At 35.0% G+C, this 21,220-nt stretch overlaps 1 protein-coding gene across 1 annotated transcript in view; it reads left to right on the top strand.

Moving 5' to 3' along the window:
* Positions 1–21,220, top strand: part of LOC125655407 (TPR and ankyrin repeat-containing protein 1-like) — a 46,993-nt gene that overhangs the window by 19,101 nt on the left and 6,672 nt on the right. Inside the window, exons 8-24 of the mRNA XM_056144445.1 lie at positions 274–524; positions 675–932; positions 2,468–2,623; positions 2,785–3,038; positions 3,134–3,268; positions 4,383–4,457; positions 5,139–5,177; positions 6,751–7,564; positions 7,649–8,079; positions 8,533–9,023; positions 9,132–9,378; positions 12,475–12,644; positions 12,795–12,999; positions 13,244–13,340; positions 13,656–13,838; positions 15,289–15,460; positions 21,066–21,213. Of these exons, the coding sequence (XP_056000420.1) occupies positions 274–524; positions 675–932; positions 2,468–2,623; positions 2,785–3,038; positions 3,134–3,268; positions 4,383–4,457; positions 5,139–5,177; positions 6,751–7,564; positions 7,649–8,079; positions 8,533–9,023; positions 9,132–9,378; positions 12,475–12,644; positions 12,795–12,999; positions 13,244–13,340; positions 13,656–13,838; positions 15,289–15,460; positions 21,066–21,213 (4,126 nt within the window). The remainder of the gene's footprint in view (positions 1–273; positions 525–674; positions 933–2,467; positions 2,624–2,784; positions 3,039–3,133; positions 3,269–4,382; positions 4,458–5,138; positions 5,178–6,750; positions 7,565–7,648; positions 8,080–8,532; positions 9,024–9,131; positions 9,379–12,474; positions 12,645–12,794; positions 13,000–13,243; positions 13,341–13,655; positions 13,839–15,288; positions 15,461–21,065; positions 21,214–21,220) is intronic.

Below are 21,220 nucleotides of genomic sequence, written 5' to 3'. Positions count from 1 at the left end.
TGAATCTGCTATAAGATACCCTGTATTTCAAGGAATATCAAATTGTGAATAAAACGCACTGGTCAGATTGTACAACGTATCTGAATTAAAATGAAAGTAACTTTGGAATCCACGTATTACTCAACGCGTTACAGGTTAACCTGTTTTCATTTGTTTCATTGACGTGTGTATTCACATCGTTTGACAAAATAGGTATTCGAAATATTTGGCATTGCGTAAATAAAAATACGAGGGGTAATATCATTTAACACTACTTATTTATACATTGATTAGAAGTGCCCTCGCAGATGGCAACGAACATCCAGAGATTGTGGTAGAAGAAATTCCCACCGATGAGTCTCCAGAGAAATGTTCTTGTAGAACCATCGTAGAGGAAATAAGGACAGCAAAACTAAGGAAAGACTGTACGATTGAAACCCTAGTACATGTGCTTCAAGAAACCCATAGGTCACATGACCACCACAAAGTTAGAAATGAATGCCTCGTGCTCATCGCAGATATTATTTCACAAAGAGATACTTCAGGTAATCTACGTTTGATTGCTAAATTCACCTTTGTCTATATTGATGCTTTTTATGTATTTTCCTCAGTTCAGTATATAACCCATTGTAATAGTCAGAAAACACTAATGAGATACAAAGATATTTTGATAATTTCATTCATGGACATTTTAGATATCCCATGTGTTTTAACACGTGTTGCCAAAGATGTATATATTGACATTCTACACGAGCTAATACAATTAAGACAATGGGAGCTGATGTGTAAAGCTGTAGAACTGTATCGAGAAAAAGTGGACGGGAACGCCCTTTCTGAGTTTGTGTCTGATATGTCCATCGTTAACATGATTCAGACAGTGCAAACAACTAACGAGGAGAAGATTGTTGAAATATTGAAATTCATGCTAGATGGTGGCGCAAATCTTAAAAGAGGTTCGTTTGTATGTAGGCGTTTCTCTCTATCCCTTGTCTCTTTTTTATATTTCTCCCTTTGTCTTAGCAAATTTTTATTCACGAAAGATTTATCAAAGTTTCCTTACTCTCATGTGACATTGCAGGCTTTTTGATTTTTTTTTTACATTAACCATTGTGCATGATGGAAATATATCTTTCAGAGGACTTGTTCATTCTCTGGGTATGGTAAAAAAGTTAATGATATTGAAAAAATACATTCCTATTATGAATAATCAATTATCTATATTGAAAAAATATTATCAAGGGCAATACTTCTTAAGCTGATAATTTTTCTATTGTATGTGTATCATATAATGGTTTCCCTGATATCCACAATTAATTTATGTATAAAGTAGCAGGATTTTGAAACTTGAAATGAAAAGTTTGTCATTTTGATAAAAGATTTAATGTATTTTTATCATGCTTTTGAAAATGTGCAATTCCCTGATGTTGACATATACTTCTTTCTTGGATGTCTGACATCTTTAAAAAGGTTGCAACATATACATTTTCATTGGTTATTAATTAGATTAAATGGAAATTACTACCGTATATCAGGTTTTTTCCACGTGTATCCAATTTCCGCTTTGTTCGCGACGATTTCCGAATCGCGGAAAATAAATCCGCGTAAATTTGATACAAAGTTTGCTTTTATGATAAAGTTATGCGGCCGATCTACCCTGCACATCTCAAACTGTGTCGAAAATTCACAACTATGAAAACAACGGCCTTGATTCCCCGATTCCTAATTTTATTAAATAAACAATAACTCAGGTTTTGTTAATTAACCTCATCCGACCCTGTGTTGATTATACGCTAACCAGTTGATAGCTTGGGTATAATAATTGAGTCAGTGTGTCAACTAAACAAGATCACAGCCGAACTATTACCCGTGCCTTTTTAAAACGAAAGTGTTAGGGACTATAATTCCCAGAATAGTCATGCTCGACTGAAATCGAAAGTAGGAATCGCGTTATAATCGAAAAATGTACAGTCGTTGAATAAAGATAAAATTTCATGAAATCACACGAAAATGTTGTAAAAATCACGGTCATTGGTTGCGTTAGACAGGTGGTCGTTCAATACAGGTACAATATATAGGGTAACGCCTTGGGGTGGATTATTACGGTCACATACAGCAGTGAGTCGCTTATTTACTTGAATGTAAAGAAAAGTGCAAAATCGTTGTGTGATCAGTAACTCAGAAATCGTGTAAATTGTTTCACTGTGTGATTTTTTTGCATTAAAAATTAAGAGTTATACTTTCACAAATTGGTTTCCTTTATAAGTTTAAATAATCGTGAATTATATTTTCACGATGACTTTGAAATAGTGAAAATTTGATTCGCGTAAATTTAATACACTATTTTAGGTTCTGATTCGCGGTAAAAACATGACGCGGAAAAAACCTGATATACGGTAGATGTACCGATTTTCTACTTTGAACCATTGATATTGAAAAGCGTCATGAGGATCGAGCAACATTAAATGCAAAACTTGTTCCTTTTAAACAGAAGAAGAACATTTGGTGAATGCAGTTCTAAAACGCTCACAATATAAGGTTCTTGAAGCATTATTGCGTCATGACATAAATCCAGAGCTGTTGACTGTATACCCCGGGGACACACCCATTCATGCTGCTTTGTTTATAGGACTTCAACTGGATAAAGGTTTGTCATTCTAAGGTTTATACGTATTTCTTCTTTCCAAATTAACTGAACTATGATAAGCAAAGATCAATATTTTTATACACTTGGAAGGCATGTTTCTGTGCTTGTATTTGTATTTCCATGTTTGTATTTTATTTTGCCTTATTTGATTCCTATTGCAGGAAACTTCACCATCTTTGAACTTTTCATAGAAAGATATTGGAAAAACAGCAAAAACCAATCTTGTTTGAATCCTTATCAAGAGGACGAGTCAGGGAATGGTCTTTTTCATATTGTCGCAAAAGGACCAGACTGTTTATCTAATCATAGAGCAACCCATATTTTAAACAGAATTGGATTACCATTATCGCAGAGAAACAAAAAAGGGCTGCTTCCGAAAGATTGCTTAGTATGTAAACACAAAGACATAGAACAGGTATGAAATGACAGGTGTTCGGATGGATTTGTGCTCTTCCCAAAGCTTTTTTAAAATGAATTATATTGCAGTAGTTTCTTCACTTCTTATTTTAGATTTATTCGAACTTGAAAGAAGAGGGAGATGACCAATTAAAAGAGAGAATATTTGCCATGATTAATAGTTTCAGAAAGGAAACTTCCCTTCCAGCAACACCCAATCCAATTACTCACCGCGATGCATCATCAGAGGTATATACACATACATTATCATCTTCACACATTTAGAGGTTTATACACACAAAGGATAATGCTGGTGAAAATGTTGAAGATATCAGTGATCAATCTCATAACTGTATTAAAAAAAACCCAAATCTGGAACATAGCAAAATGAACCCATAGAAACACCAGAGTTTGGATGAGATACGAAGAATGGATGAAAACCCCCTGTTAACCGGTAACAAACCATGTATATACGGACAAATCATCACGCTGACATAGATACTAACGTTATCTTTAGAATGAAACATCATGGTGATACACTTAGTAAATTCTCCGTATAAGTCTATAAAAACGAATTACAAGTATGACACAACTTTCAAAGGTGACCGTTTATTTGTTTGTTATTTTACGTCTTATGAGAGAGAGAGAGAGAGAGAGAGAGAGAGAGAGAGAGAGAGTGAGAGAGAGAGAGAGAGAGAGAAATTCACCCCCAGCCTTCCTCTAGAGGCCATAACTACACCATTGGAGATATTCATAATGCCGATACTAACACCAATTGTCAGTTGCGGGTGTGACCGGTCAACAGGGGATGCTTACTCCTCCTAGGCACCTGATCCCACCTCTGGTGTGTCCAGGGGTTCGTGTTTGCCCAACTATCTATTTTGTATTGCTTGTAGGAGTTATGAGATTGATCATTGTTCGTTATCTTCACCTTGCATACAAAGACTGACAATGTGAAAAATAACAAAATATCAAATAGTCATTAAAGGTCTATGCAAACCAAACATTATTTTGGCACAAATACCAAATAATCATTTGGGGTAACCAAAACATTCAAATGAATTGTTAGTATCACTAATGATATACGTGTACGTATAAAATCTGGTAATACATGCATATCAGTAGAGGTCTTTGTGATTATGACAATTCTATCGTCAACATTCAACGTAGAAGATTTATTACTGGAAATGAAGTTGTATGTGTTAATTTATATTTTCTAAATATTCTTCCTGTCTGAAATACAAATTTTCGGATAAATGAGTTTACATTAAATGAGACACATGCTTATCTGGACAGTTCAAAAACGACATATTCTTGCACACTCTTACTATGTGACTAATGTAAACTGTTTGTTTTTTGTTAGAAACCTGCCTGTGTAAATCTGTCCCCTACCGGAAAAAGTCATGAAAACGGAAATCAGCAAGCAATAAATACGAAGGTATATTATTGACATTGTGAATATTACTGTTGGTACACGTAACATCCATATTGTATTTTCCGTTAATCAAAGTATATTTTTGAAGATTGATTCTTTCCAGTGTAAAGGTATTATATTCATTGCAAATGGTGAATTGTGATGCCCTCAATTCACTAACTTGCTTGAATTTTAGGATCCATTTTGCAAATGAAGTAAGGATAAGAGTTTCAATCATATTACAGTGGTACTTTTTCCCACCTCAACTTAAGTGCCTTTTATCTTGACCAGAATTGGACACATGACTTGTAATATATACATTATAAATGTGTGTTGTATAAAGCGTAATATCATAGCTATTTCCATTTGTCCGTTTTCAAGTATGTTATCAAAGTTTTGGTAACAATTACATGCGTCAATAAATGAACTCTTACTATTGCATAAGTCTGGAAAAATGAATAAATGATTTGAAATTGAAAGTAATAGGTACAGTTTCTAAAGTAATTTGGCCCAAAATATCGATGATTTGATTTGGAGCTAAAACCCTGGGATTCAAATAAGGAATGGATTAGCAAACCCAAAATTCGCTCAGTTTGATCAGCAAAATGATTTGTGTCACATGACGAAAGCTAGAAGTTGGCATAAAATTGCAAAAAATGTCATTTTCAATGAAAATTCCACAAATTTAGGTGGTTTTCTTTTCAGAAAACATACAGCGCATACAATGAGCAAATTCATATTCAAGTATGTTTTTCATTTCAAAATAATGCACAATGTATATCATTTTCATTTTGTTCGAGAAATGCGCACATTTTTTCCTGAGCAATAATCTGTATGACATTTGACAGTTTTCAAGCTTATTTTGAAAAAAAAAGTGGGAAGTGTCTTAATGATGATGTCATACTGCTATCCAATTAGGAATATCATTCTGATTTTGTTGACATAGAATACCTGACATATATTTTACTTTCGTAAACGCTGATTAAGGTTAATTCCAGACACATTTTGGGGCCTTTTTATGTATACAATCGTACCTTGTTCTTTCGCATGAAAAATCAGTTTTGTAAACATCTCACGCAAACATAATTGCTTTGATAAACCCTGGGTCGCTCTACTCCATTGTACTTAGAGCAAATCAATTTACACAAACTTATCACATTCTGTAGACAGATTATTTCCGGCCTCCTAACTAATAAGTGTCGATAGATCCACATTTAAATGAATGAAACTCACGGCATTGATGAGACACCAATAAAGTGAAAACCGCGTAATCTGACACCTGTGTAAACCGTTTTGCTGGACATTCTGACCATTATTTTCATTCTGAATTTCACATTTTTATTTGTTTACACTGTTTATTACAACACATTGTGTATTCAGGCAAACAATTTGTTTCTCAATGCATGTCGTATTTCAGAGGTTGCAGTGTAATTGAATCAGTAGCACTGTACACATTGCAGTGTAACAGTTCTATTTGGTTAACATTTCAACAATGAAATTAATTGCTGATTGACACATAAATCAAATTAATATTTCTTCAGCATAACCTCTATTCAATTAAGAAACTTGATCCATGCATTTACACATGCATTCACAATGAGATAACAGAACACACAGATCAAGAACATGCTTACAAGATGAACTAATTATCTTCTGTACATTTTTCAAAAAAGAAATTCTCATGATGTTTGAATTAGTTAACAATATTTGCTTGAAAAAAAAAATGCAAAATAGGGTACTTAGTGTTCGAAGTTTTTTTGTGCATATATCAATCATATACATGCATTTCTGATAATCAATAGCGATATGGAAAAATGTGACGTTATAACATAGATATAGTGCTTGTATGAATGAAAAGGGAAAGATAACGAACAATGATGAATCTCATAAATCACATAAAACATACAAAATCAATTGTTCGGGGAAGACAGATCCTTAGGCAATCCAGAGGTGAAATCATGCATGTAGGAAGAGCTACCATTCCCTGTTGACCGGTCGTACCCGCCTTAAGCCCTTAATCTTGATCAGGTAAACAGAAAGGCGAAGGTAACGGAAAGCGACCAACGCTTTGGTCAAAATTGGTATATTACAGCCTAACGTGTTAGATAACACTCGACTTAATGTCATGTATAAGAATAAATGTGTACACTTCAAGCAACTGGTACTTAGCACATCCCCTCCACCTACATCAGGTCATTTGAATTACCTCAGAAATTAAATTCAATCTGAACACAATCTTCTTTGAATTAATACAATATTAGGAAGTCGCCATTGCTTATGACAAAAAATGTCTTTAGTGTTTCTTTGTGTTATTCAGATCGATTTTGATCCAACACTTATTGAAGACCTTATATGGGAAATACAATGTACAAAAGACTTTTTAAAAGCATTAAAGAATAGAAAGGTTCATCCTCACCTTAGAAAGAAGGCAGTGCAAAGTATTCTGGAACTTGGAAGAGGATTCAGGATGAAACACCTAAGCAAAAGACTAACGCATAATAATCCCTCAGGGCCTGTTTTATACGAGATCAAACTTGACAAGGCAGTAAGGATAATATGGGAAAAAGCAATTGACCTCTCATGCAGACGGCAGGATGAGACGCGGTGCTATAGTGAAGTAATCAGGTTGTGGGATTTGGTTTTGGATCATGACAAAATCTATTCAAGTGTTCAAAATATAATTCGATCATATGAAAGAGCAACAACTTCACCAAATTTGACGAAGTGCATTAAAGGTAAACCACAAAATGAATTGCATTATGAAACACCGCAAATATTCACGTATGACGATCGAAAAACACAAGAGGGCAATGTAGATACACATTATTCTCACCATCCTGTCAATCCGGATCCGCACGAATTCAACGTCATGAAATTTTACTTCTTTTCTTCTGATGTTGTTTACAATATTTTGGAAAGCTCAGAAATTGAAGTAGATTTTCAGTTCAAAGTAACTGATCATGAGTATTCATTTATCAACATGAAAACTGATACACCTATTTTACTGCTTGGAAGAAGTGGAACTGGTAAAACAACTTGCTGTTTGTACAGACTGTGGAATAAATTTGAAATATATTGGACAGAAATCGAAAGGATGCACTCTGCTGGAGCTTATTCTATGAAACCCATTCGTAAGTTATGAAGCTTTGTTTATCATCAACGTATTAAATATCGCAATATGAAAACTATGGTAAGATGCATTTATATATTTTCAGGGAATGGGAAAAAAGAAAGTACAAAAACGAAGTGTACAGAAGTTGAAGAAATCGGATCACTGGATTTGCAAATACACATTGATGAAGAACGGATCGCAGATACAAACAAACAAAATCACAAACCTAAAAATCAGGATAATATGTCGGGAGAGACAGAGGATTATCTTGATAGACATCTTCGACAAATATTTGTCACGAAAAATCCTATGTTATGTATGGAGGTGGAACGAAATTTTCATGAATTGAGACATGCTAGTAGGGTGGGAAAGAAACACTCATTTTTTGAGAACAAACCATGTCCATTGAAGTTGCAAGATGTTGATGACTTACTATATCCACTGTTTATCACATTCAGAAAGCTATTACAAATTCTGGACAATTCCATTGTGGATGCAAACCTATCTATGCGATTTGACAAAGCAATTCTCATGGTAAGAAATTCTGAGTTATACAAACTAAACGTGCATACATAGTCAGGGCAGTTTGTGTTGTTTCCTTTCTTTCTTTTATAATTACTGTTGGAATTTGTCATCTGACAGTTAACTCTTTGAATTATGTTTAAACAATGCCTTTATCGATAAAATAAGATTTTTTTTACCACTAAATCATTTTTATTTTTCACACACAATACCACTCATACTTTCTTTCTTCCGCTACTGTATGTAATTTTTGTCAGTGGAGACGACTTATATAGGCAACTTGCGCTGACTGCTTAATCCCATCTATGTACGTTTTACAATCCATATGCAGATACATAAAATACTGTTCAAACCATAAAAATCGAACTATATTCCTTTTTCAAAGGACAAGAATACTCTCCACAAACATAAGATATCTTCATGATATTTGTAGCTGTATATATAATCAGTTTATTTTTTCCGTAGAACGATATTGAAGGTTGGTCGGACTTCGACAATGTTGACGATATGTCAAAATTGAGAGATGGTAGCCCGGGTCCCATAGAATTGTCAGATGATGAAGTATCAGACGATAGTAGTGACGACGATTCAACAGTTATGGTGCACCGCGAACCAAAAACTGAAAGAAAACAGGACAAATCGACATCGCAGAAGATAATGACCTACGGGAGTTTTGTGAACGAAGCATGGAAGAAAATAAGGAAAGAGGACTCACTGTACCATCCATCCCTTGTCTGGACAGAAATAGTATCATTCATCAAAGGTTCATATGAGGCACTAAATTCACCTAATGGATATCTAAATTTAGAAGAGTACGAACGACTAGGAAGGAAAATGGCACCGATGTTCACTGGGGACAGGAAAAAGATATATGAGATCTTCCTTAAATATGAACATTTCAAGAAACAAAATTGTTTCATTGATGAGGCTGATGTTACGAGAGCGATATATGATAAGTGCGTCTTTCTATTATTCTATAGGTATTTTACAAAATATCAAAATGATAGGCACACTCTCATGTTCTAATGTTTGCTCTCATTTCTTATTTTTCTGAAATATTTTAGATTAACCAAACAACGAGATCCAAATCTTCTTGTTCATGAGGTGTACGTGGACGAGACACAAGATTTCACACAGGCAGAACTATGTATTCTGATACAGTTATGTCGGAATCCCAATGGAATATTCATGACGGGTGATACTGCGCAATGCATCATGCACGGCATTTCGTTCAGATTCGAAGATCTACGAACCATGTTTTATTCAATGTTCAGAAAACAAAGCATTGGAAAAAGCTATATCCCACCTAAGGTTTTCACTTCTATTCTTACCTATCAAATTGTATTTTTTATATAGACCCTGAAGCGTACTACTACACCATATGAAGCGTTCCGTTATCTTTACGTTCTCGATAAAAAATAATTCCGTTCCCACATCAAACCATTCAGTTCCCAGACCAAAGCGTTCAGTTCCCCTCTACAAACGTTCGTTCCCTCAAAGCGTTCGTTATATCAAAGCGTTCTTCTCGCAGGGCCATTGAGTTATTGTAGGTCAACATCTGTACATGGCGATCTATTGGGGTTGATTAAGATAAAAGTTTGTTGATGAAAAGAACAGAAAAGTTGTGAAATGGGACTCGAATTTATTCCAAAACAAACAAAAAATTTAAATTTTGTGTTCAAAATGATTGTGTTTAAGTCTTAATTTGATAAGAAAAAAATAACAGGTTTCGGCGAAATTGTTGGAAAATAAAAATTAATTAAAATTCATTATTTAATTGTTATGCTATTGAACTGTTTTCTTGAAGCGCGGGTGTGAATTAATAATAATATGCTGCTCAAAGCGTTTTACAAAACATTATTACCCCGGCAGACCTTGTATCAATCTAGAACTTTCTCGGCTTCCTGGGAAGCATACAGTGCAAGCTGCCGTTACAGGCGCTAGAGCACTAACATTCTAACAATATCATTTACTGTCTATAGCCAGGTACCCCTTTTACACTTGGGTGGAGTGAGGAAATTCATGTAAAGTGCCTTTCCCAAGGACACAACGTCGGCCCTGCCGCGGCCAGATAGTCTGACAGCCTAACCACTAGGCCACCGACGCCACATTGATAAAATGGTAAACTATGAACTGCTATAGCAACGGTACACTATCATACAGATGTATAAACACGAACTCCACGCCTGAAATGAGATTAACGTCCTTGATATCCCATTCTGCGTCTTCAATTGTAAAAACAATACCAGTCTGAGTATGTATATCGAATTGTAAACAATGCAGATACAAACTCCCTTTTTACATTAACAAAGTCCAGCGTTTCATGTTTGTAAACGCTGTTGAACTTTTTTTTTGAATATCGTTTGTGTATAATTTTCAATTTTAAATCATTTTGAATATCATGATACATGCACAGTCATCGTTTTAAAAAAAAAAAAAGAAGTATATATTAAAGATGTTTAGAAAATAAACTATATCTAATAATTACACGACAAACAATAGCAACAAGACAAAGGAGGTTGCTTCTTTTCGATGGTCCATGACTGTTTGAAAGCATGTTCACACTTACAGGGAAAACACCTCCACCCCCGAAAAGTTTTTACAGTCCAATATGTTATTGTTGGCTACGAAGAGGCATACAATAATATCGTATTTCAAAAGTACAAGTATACATATAATAAATGCATATCGAAGTACATTCACAATCAGTAGAGATTGATGATTTGTTCAATATTTCATCTTTAAAAATAAATAAAAAAAGAACAGATAAAAACATATAAAGATGGATCAATATTAAATAAAATCATCGCTGGTTACAACCTCTTCCACTAGGCCTACAAGATTGTACTTATATATATCGAACATTTTTCTTCTTAGAAACATACATGCATAATATAAGATCGATACATACACTTAAATACAGTTTAACATGCTATCTATCGCACACATACGAACATTAAATTTAGTAATAAATATATGAATTTCTTTTATAGTATCTCTGCATTACTTTTACATATATATAGAATTATGTTAAGATATTGCCAACATTTATGTATTATATGCCTACAACTTTATCAAAATCGGAGCTGGAATGACCCCCAGGATATTATTTTTAAATAAAAGCTGTATTATATGGATAACGGTACCACCCGCGTGAGTATGTTATGTAGGCTTAAGTTATACATACATGATTGTATATCGTGCTCAAATTAATTTTAACCCCCCCCCCATATTTCCACTTTAGAATGCTAACATTAATTTTACCCCCCCCCCCCTCATATTTCCACTTTAGAATGCTAACATTTTTAGATCGAGGCCAAAATGTTCGTTCCATCTTAGCCCAAAGCGTGCTGTACCTGACCCAAACCGTTCGTTTTCGATCTTAAAGCGTTCCATTTTCGATAAGAATCGTTCAGGTTTCGTCGAGATTCGTTCAGTGTTCATTCCCCAATAAAAATCTTTCGTTCCCAATGCGTTCAGCGTTTGTTCACCGTTCCACCGGTGTCGTAATAAGCTTCAGGGTCTATAACTTCCATTACTACAGCCATAATGACATCTTACCACGGTACTGGAATGAATTGTATTCTCTGTGTCCGACATATTTCCAAAGCAATCAGTTTAACAGCTTCTCTAATCAAATTTTGTAATTTCGATTGTAAATGAATTCCATTCCAAAATTGATCATTCCATTCCGTGGTCTTGTTCAGTCACATGCATTGCGAACAACGAAATATCACTACATTTTTTGTACTTAACGAGTCGTTGTTTTATCCACACTCTATGTTGTGAATCCTGTTTGCTAAACAGTGTTCATTACAAATGAGATGGAATAAATACTCCGGTAACCATTCAAAAACATTGACTTTAGGGACCTAGACGCACTGAACCTTACGAAATAAGCATTCAGTACGAGCAGGTGAATGTAAAACGTGACAAGATCAACCCTCAGCAACCATGACGTCACGGCGATACAGATTCAAACATGCTTTTGTATGTTCTGTTAAATTCATTTAGAATCTAGTGCTTGTTCTAGGATTGATGAAAAAGGTTAAGTAAGAAATGCTATCGTTATACATTTGTATCTAAATGAACTCTTGGGAAGTCACTAAAAGCAAGAATGTAGGAGACACAGACTTCCATTGTATACATCGACATGGATACATGTAATCACAGTGATGTGGATTTGTTATTGCAAAAATGATGAGCTCTACTTCCTTTTCAAGCTACTGATAGATTCTTGATAGAACATAGTCGTGTGTTTTTATCCAATCGGTGTCCCTTCTTCAAATCAGTGCCCAAAGTTCTGACCTTTAACCTTTCAACATCTTTAATGTAAATTGAAGCTATTTTGTTCTGGTATGTTTATTTAGTAAAGAAATATCATAAATACACAATTAAATATTACAGATCTACCATCTGCCACACAATTATAGATCCCATGCAGGAATATTGAATTTGGCTTCGAGTGTTCTTGAATTGGTTAAAGAATTTTTCCCAGAGTCATATGATCATCTTGAGAAAGACAGCGGAATGTTAGATGGTCCAAAGCCAGTACTTTTACTTGAGAAACATTTGAGGTTTGATTTTAATAAAACGAACTTTAATAGCAGTTTATAATGTATTTGAAACAAATCACTTTGTATTATCTATTATTGATATTCCATTATTGACATTATGTACATATTTGTAAAATTATGTGTATGTGTTGAATTTATAATATTTGACAGGGATCTCCGAATATTATTGAACACAAACCAGAGAAATACATCACACATAGAGCTTGGGGCACATCAAGCTATTCTGGTTATGAATGAGATGACAAAACAAAGAGCGGAAACCGTGTTTAGTAAATGTCTCGTTATAACAATAGATCGAGCTAAGGGACTAGAATTTGACGATGTTTTGCTCTTCAACTTCTTTAAAGAATCTCATGTAAGAGTACAGATATACCCTTTTCTAATGTATTATTTTGTTTTAAATGTCTTATCAAATTGAATTACTTTCATTCTATGTAATTATTCACGATACTTTTAAGGAAAACCAATCTATAAATGGAAACAAAATATCACAGAGAGATAGAAATTGTAATTGTCTGAACATTAATCACTTTCGATATGCCATTTTATGACTTTCATTGTATCAGTTAAACATTGATGGAACTTTTTTATGCTAACAGGCAAAGAAGGAGTGGAGAACCGTACTTGGTTATCAACAGAAAGTAGCCGTTACAGACACTAGTGTAGACACCGGACGGACAGACAGAAACACGAACGGTATCGTCCTTGTATTTTCCTGCAATTTTATAAAGAGGGTGTTGCACCAAAGCGGGAATTTTCCCTAATCGGAGCTCCGTGCCAGCACTCGTGACGTAGACCTGACCTTCATCCATATTTTTACTGTTTTCGTATTTGCCATTAAATACCTGTAGGATACTCCAGTACTGAGGGCAATCCTAATGATAAGTCTCCTCAAGATTTTTACACTTATATGGAATGCTTTAAAACTTAAACAATGTCAAATGTTCGAAACCTTATGTTAATCTTATTGGTAGACCGTTTCCTTTCATAGCGTTTTCATTGAACATTTAGATGCCCGGGCGCTTGAATTTGACCAGAGAAAACACAAAGTTTTGAATACAGAGCTGAAGCTGTTGTATACTGCTATAACCAGAGCTAGGACAAATGTTTGGATTTTTGATGAAGATGACGAGAGTAGAGCACCAATGTTTGAATATTTCCAGAAAAGGGGACTTGTGGAAACGACTGTAAATGGTAAAACTTATGTATAGAAATACTACAAACTCAGATTAATTGATGCAGAGGACATTAATCTTATCAGGAGTGAAGAACTTTTTCTTAAAGAGGTTTAACAAAATACATTTGGTAATAATGTTGAGGATGAAAGGTGAAAGGCAATGGTCGAACATTCGCTTTGCAACTAGAATGTCATGAGTTTGCGCCCGCTCCTATTTTGACCACGTCAAACCTTAAACATAAACAAAGGTAATGATTGCTCCTTCGTCAAACACTCGGTATTTAGAAGTGAGAATCAGGTTTTCGGATATTACCTTTAAAACGGAGGTTTCGCGTCACTGCAGGCGTTGGAATGTTAAATATTGTAACCCTCACTTCTATGGCCGTAATCATAGGTCTAAATGTGGTACTTCATCTACAACTGGTGACGTCTCAATACGAGTGAAAAATTCTCGTAGGGAACCCCCCCCCCCCCAAAAAAAAACCCACATACGACTGACCATCATAGAGAAAACTGTTGGCCTTGCGTTTGAGTCAAAGTAAGTTCAAATTCACAACATGTTGATGCCGGAGGACCTTCAAAATGCATTAGAGGAGCCGTAAATTAGTATTTATCAATGATTTTTAAAATCGTCCTAGTTGTGTAGATTGATTGATTGAATATTGTTTAACGTCCATCTCGAGAATATTTCACTGATATGGAGACGTCACCACTGCCGGTGAAGGGCTGCAAAATTTAGGCCTATGTTCGGCGCTAATGGCCATTGAGCAGGGAGGGATCTTCATCGTGCCACACCTGCTATAACACAGGACCTCAGTTTTTGCGGTCTCAACCGAAGGGCCGCCCTATTTAGTCACCTCTTACGACAAGGAAGGGGTACTGAGTACCTATTCTAACCCGATCCCCACGGGATTAGTTGTGTAGACATGAATATACATATAGCTGTCTATTTTTTAAAAAAACAAAATACGAACATTAATCAGTAAGATATGAGACAGACTAAATATCCTCAGAGAGAGAGAGAGAGAGAGAGAGAGAGAGAGAGAGCGATTATTAAAGAAAAATAAATATTTTTTGTAGAGCATCTGCATTTCCAGAGGGATGTCTAGTAGAAATATCTTTATTTCTGTAATCTTTACAGCTAAGACTCGATCTCATAGTTTTGAACATACCTTCTTGTAGGGAGTTTGTTTTACCAGAGTGGAAAATGGTTAATTTTATTACAACTGATACTCCCTGTTTGCCTTGCTTTTAATTTTGCGCTTTGTATTCTGTACATCTATTGTGAGATGGATCACTGTTCGTTAATGTCACCTCTTCATATAATATAGTACTAGTATTTGACTATATCACTGATTCCTCCGATAATATACTCCTATGTGATTCAAATTCTCCAGACTCTATTGTAGATGAAATGTTACAGATAGATGTAAGAAAGAATACATATTCAGTGCCATTTTTTCACAGATTTTACTCGAAGGTCATTTACAAAGTCGTCAAGTCCTGCGGAATGGATGGCAGAAGGGCATTATCTATACATTCATCATCGATTTCATGAAGCAGCCGTTTGTTATGAAAATGGAAGGAATCCAAAAATGGCGGAATACTGTCGTGCTCGTCACAGCGAACAACAAGCTGAGTATGCATATACGTTGATTAATCAATAATTTTTTTTCCAGTATATCATAAAATTGTCGCGAATCGTCATCCATGCATATTTTAAGATTTATCGTGTAATGTAATGGTTAAAGCTGACATGAATTATTAAATACTTACACATTTCTCATCTTATTCGCCATATTTCTCTTGAGTAACCTACTTTACTCTATCCGTATATACCCTAAATGGGATCGTCACACGTAAGTGATTTTTCTAGGTGGTCTCGAACAGTGAACATCTCAGATAGTAAGATATAGGGAATGAGAAATAAAAAAAAATGACAATTTAAAACAGCTAAAAATTACAAAATATTTATTGTATGCTAGTGAAACATTCTGAAAGTTTAGATACATGTACTTTCGACAAAAATGCGGAAAAAAAAACTTGTCTTGCTTACTTGCATGAACAAGTATTTGCAGTTTCTTATGAAATAAATTTGGAGAAATCATTTGCCAAGATTTCCTATTACCAGCCCGTCATAGTTATCGTGCTTTGATGACTCTTGTGCGTTGATGAACAAGTCTAACGAGCAAGTGCGAGATTACCAGGACATTTAAGCAAAACGTTGATAGCCCCCCTTTTAATTCATACATTAAAAAAAACCATGGTGTCATGGTAAAATATCCATTAGTCAAATTGAATTTTAAACAACCTAACACTATTATGTAAAACTAATGTGCTTTTCAACGCCATCACATCTACTTCAAACATTCCAAATATCCATGTTTTCTATTCGAATTCCATCGACATTTGTAATTTTTGAAATAGCTTAGATGAAGTTCGGAAACATATCAATTGTCTTAAATAGTGTTGTAAAAGTCTAAAAAAAAAAAAATGCAGTTTAACAGATGGATAATTTATTTTAAAATATTGGAAAAGGAGAAGAGGTTACATGTATGCTTGCAAAGTGCATGACAAATGAACCTGCGCTAATTGTGTGATAAAAGAAATCTTCATAGTCTGACACAATAACTTTAAAAGCATATGGATTCCATTATTTGCAAGAACACTTCTTTATGTTGTATGTGTATGAAAGGTGAAGTTAACGAACAGTGATCAATATCATAACTCCTATAATCACTGTTCGTTATCTTCACCCTTCTATAAACAATACAAATAGATAGTTGGGCAAACACGGACCCCTGGACACACCAGAAGTGGGATCAGGAGCCTAGGAGGAGTAAGTATCCCCTGTTGACCGGTCACACCCGCCGTGAGCCCTATATCCTGATCAGGTAAACGGAGTTATCCGCAGTCAAAATCAGTGTGCCAAGAATGGCTTAACAATCGGTATGAAACACGTCAGACAGCATTCGACCCAATGCGAGGTTGTATTGACGAACTAGATCGTTATAACGAGAATTTGCGAAATGCTGACTTCAATCGAGACTGTTGAAATCCCTGTACCATCAACTTGTTTGTCAGTAGATTACCTCGATTTAAATACTGACTATACCTAGAACAAGCTCATGCATATCGAATCAGTTGAGATATATAAACACCATATGCAGGTGATTTAATAGGGTAAATATTCCACTTTGATGCTTCCCCTGATTAAAGGTAGTTGATCAACATGGGCTAAGTGTGTCGCGGTGAGTACAACGGGGTTTACTGTAAGAATTAATACTGAATTTTGTGATCAAAGAGATGACATATGCTTCTCCATCGTCAGCATCCAGTATTTATGTAACAATATTCCATTAACACACGAATATAGTGACTATGTTTATTAACTGATTCGATACACGAGAGAGCATATTCTGCGTATCATCAATCTTGAAACTGAGAAAGGGAACTGGCAACTATACAAGTTGATGTTACAGATGTTTCAACAGTCTAGTTTAAAGTCAGCATTTCTCAAATATATGGTCGTTATAATTATCTTATTTGCAAATGTAACTTGTCATAAGTTCTAATTCTGCCTGTGGTGTTTCATACTAATTGTAAGGACCTAATTTACATACGACATTTTACTACGGAGTACTCCATTTACCAGATGAAGATATATGACTAACGGTGGGTGTACCTCTATACTGTTTCAATGCTTTGAAAGTTTTCTTAAGGATTGATGAGATTGGTTACTGCTCGTTAAACTGAAAACTCAACTGTATGACAAACGGTATGATTTCAGCTTCTCCATCGTCAACTTACCATAGTTATATAGCAATATTCCATTATCACCTGCATATGGTGTTTATATCTTTCAACTGATTCGAAACGCAAGAGCTTGGTCTTCGTATGGTCAGTTTATAAATCGAGGCAAGCTACTGACAAACAAGTTCATGGTACAGGGATTTCAACAGTCTCGATTGAATTCAGCATTTCGCAAATTCTATGGTCATTAGAACGATCTAATTCGTCAATACAACCTATCATTGGGTCAAATGCTGTCTGACGTGTTTCATACCGATCGTTAGACCGTTCTTAGCACATTGATTTTGACTACGGATAACCCCGTTTACCTGATCAGGATATAGGGCTCACGGCGGGAGTAAATGATCGACAGGGGATGCTTACTACTCCTAGACACCTGATCCCACCTCTGGTGTCTCCAGGGATCTGTGTTTGCCCAACTGTCTATTTTACATTGCTTATAGGAGTTATGATATTGATCACTGTTCATTAATGAAACATTCCTATATACACGGAAATTGCTGTTGCTGTTTCTGGAGCTACAGACACTGAAGCGTACTACCACACCACTTGCACGGAACGAAACGAAACGATTCTTGCACGGACCGCTGAACGGTTTGCATGGAACGAAACGATTTTTGCACGGAATGGTGAACGGTTTGCACGGAACGATTTGCACGAAACGCTTCCCAGTTCCTGAACGGTCTGCACGATTTGCACGAAATGGTAGTTGTGGCTTGCACGCTTTGTGGATGATTGTGAATGGTTTACATGAAACAGTAGGCGTGGCCTGCACGCTTTAATTATTTCACCCTGATTCGGGTCTTTACGGGAGTGATTACACCATAATATATATGTATAATACATTCACATGTAATGATAAACTTAGAACATTGATTAAGAAAGAAATGGTAATGAATATTATACCTGTCCGACATGGTATTACGTTTGTTTTGATTATAATAATTGTGTACAATGAATAAAGATTAATCATAGACTGTCGGTCATCAGGTAACGAAATATACACACGTCGAGAAAAAGAGAAAGACATGCAAAAACCTCATCGTTGTAGAATGAAAATTAATCAACTTACATATTTATTTTATGCTCCTAAACAATATCTTAAATTAATTCAAATTGAAAGAACAAAGTTCTCTTCTGTTTCATTATATCCATGCATATCAGTTTGAGTGATCATAGTGTTAAAAAGCACGTGTAATTTGTATATTACAAGACACATTTTAAAAAAGGAAAACCAATTACACATTTCTTAGAGAAATAAAATGAATAAAGACACATTTTTATAAATGTACAGTAATGCAACAGATAAAATAAAGGTTCTCGTCAGTCATACCATCTCTGGGAGTTCGTACACCCATACGCATGGGCCTTGTGCTAACCTGTCGACGAAAATTGTCACCTGTCACTACTTGGAACAAAGGGATCAATCAAAACAATTGGGATGTCCAATCTCATTCACCTGTAACGGGGTACACCGTTGCTGTAGCAACAACCCCCTCTTCTAACAACCCCTTCTTCACTCTTCTCACCACAGCTATCTTTGAAGGCGACTTGAAAGTATCTGATTTTCTCCCGTAAGTATTATTTGAATTCTGTATGTGAAATTTGTTCTCATTATCGCATTTTACAAGTACATACATGTAGCAATGGTAAAAACAATACTTTACATAGGAAAGTGGGCTAATATGTTTACAAGTTTAAAATACAAGATATGTATACCTTCTGTGTTGAAATAACTAAGGAACAGTGAAACGTTATTTGAGAATTCAAATGTACAAATTAAAAAATCATGCTACTATAGAAAGTTTTTTTTCCATCATGAAATGGTTTTCCATTCTTTCGAAATCACTTGGAACAAATGAGTGATTTAAAATACAATATAATATAATATATATATATATATATATATATATATATATATATATATATATATATATAAAATATAATAATAATAATAATATATATATATATATATATATATATATATATATATATATATATATATATATATGGCGGATTTAAGGGGGCGCAGCCGGCGCGTTTCCCCCTAAAATTTCAACTTTAAGGTGAATCATTGTCTCTTGTTTAGGAATGTGTAAACAATAAAAGAAGCAATAATTTCTTCCTCTCTCGGAGAAATAGATGACAAAATCTATTCATTTTTATTGAATTATTTTATTAGAAGTTACATTAAAAGAAAAACCTTAAAATCTGCGTCTTTTATCAATTTCACCTCGTCAAAAATGAACGAAATAGTATAAATGACTACATATTAGACATATTTCAAGCCCTATAAAATCCGTAACATCCAGAAGCTGCCGGCAGGGCTTCGACCTGGACCCACTGGTTGTCTCAAGGCGGCTCCCAGACCCCCTGCCTCGTACATGTATAAAGCCCCCCCATTCCTGGACGCCCCTGGGAACAAAAGAAGATGGTGTCAACATAATATGGTGTGTACAGAACTGTAGATTTCCTTTATATATTACTTGTAAGAAAATTAGGAATGACTTAAAAACAATATTGGTATGACTAAACAGTTGATAATAATGACTAGTAAAATTAAGCACTAAAAATTTACATTAGAATTTGTCATTTTTGGGAGAAAGTGAATGTGGATTTTTTAATTCGTATACAATAATTGACGGAAGAATGCGTGAAAAAAAAGAAACATACAAAAAAAAAAAAAATATGGGATTTATTGAACTCCAGTAAATGTGCTTTGTATCAACATTTTATTGATGATATTGATGTTCGATTATTGATTGACAAAACAGATATTAATCATGTATATAGCCTATAAAAGTCTATCACGAATAGTGACTATATTTATATCTGCACATAATGTATACATATGAAAGGGTCATCATAGTGTCTTATATTTCTCCAAAAATCTAGTCCAAATTTCAATCATCCTGTGTTAATTCGACTGTTAGAATTCATCCTAAAGCGAAGATCGATTCCACCATTGTTCATATTCTTGGATAGTCCAGCTTTGTTTAAATTCAAAATAACTGACTGAATTCTGAGCGACAATCTACGTCCACCTTGCTTGGATGTCATAGCAGAATGACTTGCATGTTCTGCACGATTCTTGGGGCGTGGCTACTGCACGAAACATTTCTTGCACGGAACGATTCTTATACGAAACGGTTTGCCCGCTTTGAACGGAATAGTGAACGGTCTGCACGGAACGGTGAACGGTTTGAACGAAACGCTGAACGGTCTGCACGGAACGGTGAACTGTTTGCACGGAACGAAACGAAACGCTTTGGAGGTGTATTAGTACGCTTCAGGGTCTGTAAGAAAATCTAACGGTGAATGCCGCTGATGTTTTATTCTATGAAACTTAAGTGTTCAGTAAAAAATAAAAAGTCGTCAGTTTTCATTTGTTCTGTGAATACATTCCAATTTGTTCTTTTACTTCTTAATAGCCATGTAGACGAGTCAAAGATCCGACACCACCTGTTATCTGCAATTCTTGGTTACCTGAAATGTAACAGAATCAGAAGGACCCTATCATGTCTGAAAAAACTTGGTGACTATGAAATCTTGGCAAAGTTGTATGAACGTATCAACAAGGTATGTG

This window comes from Ostrea edulis, chromosome 7, assembly GCF_947568905.1.
Source record: "Ostrea edulis chromosome 7, xbOstEdul1.1, whole genome shotgun sequence".
Classification (NCBI taxonomy): domain Eukaryota; kingdom Metazoa; phylum Mollusca; class Bivalvia; order Ostreida; family Ostreidae; genus Ostrea; species Ostrea edulis.
The sequence above is the reverse complement of the archived record's forward strand: the minus strand, read 5'-3'. Positions and strand labels throughout refer to the sequence as shown.